Source organism: Vigna radiata, chromosome 5 (genome assembly GCF_000741045.1).
Source record: "Vigna radiata var. radiata cultivar VC1973A chromosome 5, Vradiata_ver6, whole genome shotgun sequence".
Lineage (NCBI taxonomy): Eukaryota > Viridiplantae > Streptophyta > Magnoliopsida > Fabales > Fabaceae > Vigna > Vigna radiata.
In genome coordinates this window covers 36,831,162-36,837,377 of record NC_028355.1, presented here as the reverse complement: position 1 = coordinate 36,837,377, position 6,216 = coordinate 36,831,162, and the positions used below count along the sequence as shown (strand labels likewise).

Here is a 6,216-nt window from a genome sequence, read left to right as displayed (position 1 = left end):
GGATTGTAACACATCTATCAATCAGACAAAACATTTAGTCTTTGTTAAGATTAATTTAAAGGAATGGGAGAAAAAACGATGAGAAAGTTTGTAAAAAGTGAAATTGTTTGAATTTAAAAATAAAAAAAGTGAGTATATTTGAATGGAGTTTTGTAGTAAATATGATTGAAAAATTTTATTTATATATTATTATATTTAAAAATAATTATAAAATATAAATGTAAATAATAAAATGTAAACATTTTTAAAAATAGAAATTATTTTTTTTAAAATTAAATAAAAAGTTATGTTTTTAAATAAATTATTTTATTTGATTATTGTACATCTTCCTACAATTCTTTATAAAGTTAAAACGAAACTGAATATATTAATGTTATCTCGATTTTTCTGTAAATTCTTTTGTTATTTATGCTCTTTCCTTTTCTATCACATCTAACATATGATATTATACTTCAAAATTATCTTTATATTTTATTGTAAAATACTTAATCTACTTTACTCTAAAAATCTTAGAAGTATACTATTTTTTACTTTTTGTGTAGAAACACGTAATCAACAACACAAAGTTAATAATCACACATCCCCTTGTTGACAACAAAATAAAAAAGCATAAACTCTATAAAAGTATAAAACTTTCGGGTACTTAATATAATAAAAATTGAAAATTAATTAAAAATATTAAAATTTATAAGAATCTTAAAACTTAAAGTTTTTTTTTTATTTATTAACCAAAGTAATAATTAGATAAAATCTTCTCAGCGAAGACTCAAAAATTCAGGTAGAATTAATTTAAATCTAATCAAAATCAATTTGCGTAACCTTTAGCTTTTCGGAAGTCCATCTCTAAGCAAATGGAAAAATTGAAAAAGTATAAAATCTAATATGTAAAAGGTGCAACTAATCTACATACACTTTTCCCTTCCATGAAGCAGTAAAGTCAATAAGCTCTTCTTTTGCTAAGTATAAAATAAATCCACCTAACTGTCACCTTCTGTAGCCATTTTCCGTTTATGTGACCTCTTTCTTTTCCTACTTCTCTTCACTGCATTATCTCCTTTCATGTCCTGCATAGGAGCAACAGTTAATGAACATTTCATTTTCAAAAATTGTTGGCAATTGCTCGCAGAACCAAAACACAGTTAAATAGGAATTATATTTGCTAAGTTGTTCTATATTTTTGATGTACAAAAGAAATAGCATAAATTATATGGTTTTAATTTGAATGACTGTGATACACACCAACACAAACTAAGCTCATCTAATGATTGATGGACAAACTTTACACAAGGGTTGAAGATCCAAGATTTACAAGCCAAGTGTTTATACGATCATATTAAAAAAAAAAAAAAAAAAAAAAAAAGAAACTGCAAACTCTACCTTAGAAAGACCAATATTTTGACTTTTACTTTTCTTCTTGCACGAAAGTGGGTTTGGACCCTGCAAAGTTTAAAAGCACTGTGACAAAAATACAAGAAATACTAAATGGAAGGGAAAATGATATTTTAACACCAATTTTTTGACATCATTTTGACACTGCACATGTGTCAAAATGTTGTTGGACGATTTTAAATTAAAAAAAAAAAACTTTGGTTTTTCTCTTCCAAATATGTCCTTGTCTCAGTTTTTTTAATTTGAAACAGTCCAACCATATTTTGACACGTGTGCAGTGTCAAAATGGTGTAAAAAATTGGTGTTAAAATATCATTTACTTAATGGAAATCATAAACTACTAAAAGTAATAAAGTATAAGAATATTTCCTAGTTATTAACGTAAATAACTACTTTGGTTATCAATCTTTCCTAAATCAATTTCACTAAGATTTCCTGTTAACTAATGCCTGCATATTGTCAAGTTTTCCCTAAATAACCTTAATGCTTGAGAATACTTTGTTTTCCATTTACAAGAAATATGCCATGAAGGTGACAGGCCTAATATACGTGATAAAACCACATAATTGAACACAACGGAAATAATAGATGAAGTCATCTTGATCATATGTTTTCTTAGGACTGTGTGATTAGGCTTTTTTCTAAATGAAAAAATACAAATAGCAGAATGCCATTATGAACCTGATTGAATTGTATTCTAATTACAATGCTCGTCAAGCACATAACGTAATTCAATAAAACATATTTTCTTTGTGATAAACAAATCAATTCATTGCATAATTAATGTACCAAAGCTCTATTTGTGGGAAAATAATAGGATTCTAAAAACTAAGCAAAGCTGTTTTTATTTTATTCCAAAAGCTTCGTATGGTAATAAAAATTGAAGTTAGGATAAAGCACAAGCTTAAATTATAACCTTAGCTCTTTTTCTCTTGAACTGAGGTTTATCCTTGATTGGCATCCGGTTCCTTGCAAAAGTACTCGTTTTTACTGCCTGAACATTTATGGTCTGATCTCCTGAATCCATATTTTCCATTGTTTCAGTAATGGAATTGTTAGCTTCATCATGGGTTAGTCTATTCATCACCCTATCTTTTAATATCTTGTACTCTTTCTCATTCATATGCAACCGTCCTTCTTCAGAAGTTTTGACATATTGCCGTTGAAATGCAGATGGGGATTCAAGAAAAAGAGCATTTCTGAGACCATATATGAGAGGCACACCAGGTACCTAATACAAGCATATTAGAAAGAATAGTATGTCTGAACGTGCAATTCTGCACATCTTGCAGCACTATAAAAGCATTATAGTTCTTCAGCTGACTTTATACAACAATAACCAGAGATCACATAGAAGTGTATAAAAATAATATATCGTAAGTTATGATTTACAGAAGCACATAAAAACGTTATATAGATGCCAAGGCATCAAGATGTTAAAGAAACTTCTGTGTAACCATTCTAATTAGAAATAGCTATTCCAAATGACCCAATCAATAAACCCAAGCAGGAAGATGCTTCATACAAAGCAAGGTGATGCAACTACACTGGATTGATTGAATGTGATTAGAAATGGGAGATATATAATTGGATCACAATATAGGAGATATTAATCAACTGAACATTTCTATGATTGAATCTGTATCAAAAAGAATAAAAGATAAGAAATGGGATATAAAGATACAAAGATGAGGCAAATGCACTAGACATGATAGTGTCTTGTTTTCCACACTTCAATGTATCAACTATTTTCAAAAACTTGTCATAATCTTAGGTTTAACAAGAAGCTTCAAATTCATATTGGTAGTTTGGACAGACAAAAATTCTTCAAGATTGTTATTTAATTGTCAATTAAACACTAGGCTCGTCAAATACAATAACATATATCAAACCGTAGACACAATTCCACAGGCAACAATATTTGATTGTTGTTCAATTCAAATCCACCCCATCCCACCAACCAAGGTTTTCAGATAAAAGGGTTTTGCCTGGATAATAAATTTCAAAGATACTTGTCAGAGGCTACAAATAACCTAATACCAAGATAAATGTATTCTAAGTCCAATAAGAGAGACTATTATAGTTGAATATCATTCAAAAAGTAGTTCAACAGTTATACAGTTTTTACCATGATTACAAAGACAATACTAAAACGAAAAACATGTCTAACCATTGGAATAAACTTTTTCAAACAAATAATATATGATGCAAACCTCTTGCAGCTTTTTTCGGAGGTCAGTGTCCTGACTAGCAACAAAGAAATGTTCAGAGTTTTTTTCTCCAACAGCCTCCTTGATGCAAGCATCGGCACCCACACATTTATCATGCTCACATCTGCAAATTGGTTTAGAGTAAATATCAAAGTAATGACCATTTCAACATAATACCAGCACTCAAAATATTAAAACAACATCAAGTACTAATCCTGACCAGTTTAGGACAAATTTAAAATACATAAAAATACAGTGGCCAAAGAGTGTAATTAATAATAAGTATTCTTCTGCATTCAAATTTTCATAGAAGCACCGCATCAATTATTTGTCTTATGGACTGAAGTTGGGTAATTAGTTTGACACTTTGCAGAGGGTGGTCAACATCCCAAGTCTCAGTTTTTGAAAGAAAGACCTAGATTGGTAATGGAATATGGCCTCCAACCTGCACTTTTAAGTAAACTTTTGGTATAGAGCAGTGAGCTGGCTCATTTGGCCTCCCAATTTTGATGGTTAGATGATAGACAATAAAGAAGCCTTCCCTTTGCGTCTGTCAAAATAATAGGGTTTCGGAGGGAAGGGTGACCAGTTGGCTGTGGAAACAAATCCAAACACAGCCTCTTTACATATGCAAGGGAAAGGTTGTATACAATTACCCTTTGACATTAGGGTGCTTTGGTTAATTAGTTAGGTATGGAAGGAGGGAGGGATAAGGACAAAATACTATGAAATTGACATGAACTTAAATGATGTGATATACTCCAATGCAATGATAATATGACCACTAGTCCTAGAACACTAAAGGAAACAAATCATGAAATACAGAGACATAATCAATCCTAAGAGAAATGAGAAAATAGGAAAGTAATTCTAAAGGATAACCTAAGATGGTATAGTATAATATATTTCAATACATTCTAATATAATCGAATAACAAATGATGTAATCGAGTCTTGCATCAACACGATTACGAGTGTCAAATATTTTGGTTAGTCCAGTCCAGTCATTGTTCAGAGTATTTAATCCAAGGGTCGAGTTTGTTCCAGAAACATATTTAATCTAAAATCACATGTTTGTTTAGTGAACCCTTTGCAAAACAAGCATAAATCCAAATGGTTCCAGTTACTTGGATTCGATTATCATTCATTGTGCAAGAAATATATTCATTAAACAGAAAAGCTAATAAAACAATGCATCTCACGTCATAAGTGCTCGAACAATGAGGTAATTACCTAGCAACTATAAGTTTATGAGCGTTCTCCAGACTCTCAGAATATGAGCTACCAAGTCGTTTCAACTCAGCCAGAACACACCTGCATCATGTCCATCAAAAACCCCAAAGGGAAATAAAAAACAAAAATAAAACCTCCAAAACCAAAAAATAAAAAATAAACAATTATATTTCATACCAATTAGAAATAAATCTAGCTTAAACACACACAATGAGAGAGCAACCTGGTTGTGTAGAGTTTGACAGAAGCACTGAGGATATTGCCAAGTGCGATGTCAGCCGGGGTTATTCTATTCACAAGAAGGTGATGCACAAATGTTCCATCGCATAAAACCTTGAAAGGCTTCCGAAAACCAAAGCATGTAGTGTAAAATGTCAAAGTTTTTCTATGCCTCTTCTGCTTTTTCACCTTCATCTGGAACAATACACAACAACACAATCTAATCACATTTACAGAAACGGGAATTATTTCAGATATGATGTACATGTACAATTTGAACAATTTAATTGCCGGAATCTCCACTTAAAACAGAATAATAATATTAAATCTCTGAGTTCTTACAACCTGCATACAAAATTTCACTGAAGAAAAAAAAAATTGCCTTTCAAAATATCAGATTTCTTACACGGGTACACTTGAGTTTGCTTAAATATATATCAATCTTAACATTACAGAATCAATGAAAATTACATACCCTTTGGATTACACGACAGCTGACAGCTGAGACCTCGCGTCACGAAACGAAACAAAACCCTAGAAGAGGCACAATCACTCACGGAGAACTGGTGGATGTGAGGTGACTTTCTCACTACACGGGCCGCAGCGGAGCAGAGGTTCTGATGGGTTTACTGACAGAGCAGAGCGGAGGCGAGCTGGTGGCGGAGTGAAGTAAAGAAGAAACGAAACAGCCAAGTCTAATCCAATTAAATTTCTATTTTTTACTAAAAGATTTTTATTTTTACTTTTTTTTCTTTTATCACTTGCCTACTTTCTTTCGTGCGTTATATTTGACACCTCCTTAAGAAGCGGTTATATGCAGCATGGGTCGCTTGTTTTTCATTTGGTACACTCTGATACCTATTGTTTTTCTCACAATTCTCTTTGGGTTTCTAGCTGAGAGCTTCAATGGGTTCTTCATCCTCTTATTCCTCCTTCTCTTCTTCTTCTGCTTTGTCCTCCTCCTCCTCCTCATCTTCTTCTACTGTGAACAATCCCACCTGCATGCAGTGCAACTCCAACATCACAACCTTGGTTACGGGGTGGCCTCTTGGTGATGGTAATGTAGCTCAGCTCTGCCACCGATGCGGGTACCTTCTTTTTCATTACTTATAATAATCTTCTCTTTTTCTTTCTTTCTTGCACTTGTTTCTTCAATACATGTACAT

The 6,216-nt window shown here is 32.0% G+C and overlaps 2 protein-coding genes across 3 annotated transcripts in view; one reads left to right on the top strand and one right to left on the bottom strand.

Annotated features, from left to right (window-relative positions):
• Positions 1-773: 773 nt before the first annotated feature.
• Positions 774-5,740, bottom strand: LOC106759708 (rRNA-processing protein UTP23 homolog). Of its 2 annotated transcripts, XM_014643020.2 has the most exons (7): positions 5,526-5,738; positions 5,055-5,245; positions 4,832-4,912; positions 3,603-3,723; positions 2,306-2,620; positions 1,378-1,437; positions 774-1,064 (listed from the first exon to the last, which is right to left on the bottom strand). In XM_014643020.2, exons 2-7 carry the CDS (start codon positions 5,243-5,245, stop codon positions 978-980), a joined length of 855 nt encoding a protein of 284 aa, XP_014498506.1. In that variant the 5' UTR covers positions 5,526-5,738; the 3' UTR covers positions 774-977. The 2 variants fall into 2 exon arrangements, with proteins under 2 accessions (XP_014498506.1, XP_014498507.1); XM_014643021.2 differs by lacking the exon at positions 1,378-1,437 and having other exon boundaries at positions 5,526-5,740.
• A 173-nt stretch (positions 5,741-5,913) lies between these two features.
• LOC111241714 (B3 domain-containing transcription repressor VAL1-like) overlaps positions 5,914-6,216 on the top strand; it is a 1,197-nt gene continuing 894 nt past the window's right edge. Inside the window, exon 1 of the mRNA XM_022781626.1 lies at positions 5,914-6,138. Within this exon, the coding sequence (XP_022637347.1) occupies positions 5,957-6,138 (182 nt within the window). The 5' untranslated portion in view covers positions 5,914-5,956. The remainder of the gene's footprint in view (positions 6,139-6,216) is intronic.

Bases quoted from the DNA above. Each gene is read 5' to 3' on its own strand.
- LOC106759708 (XM_014643020.2), bottom strand. From the start codon at position 5,245: ATGAAGGTGAAAAAGCAGAAGAGGCATAGAAAAACTTTGACATTTTAC. The intron at 4,913-5,054 runs GTTGCTCTCTCA...GACATGATGCAG, and splicing joins GTCAAACTCTACACAACCAG to GTGTGTTCTGGCTGAGTTGA. The intron at 3,724-4,831 runs GTAATTACCTCA...ACCAATTTGCAG, and splicing joins CATAAACTTATAGTTGCTAG to ATGTGAGCATGATAAATGTG.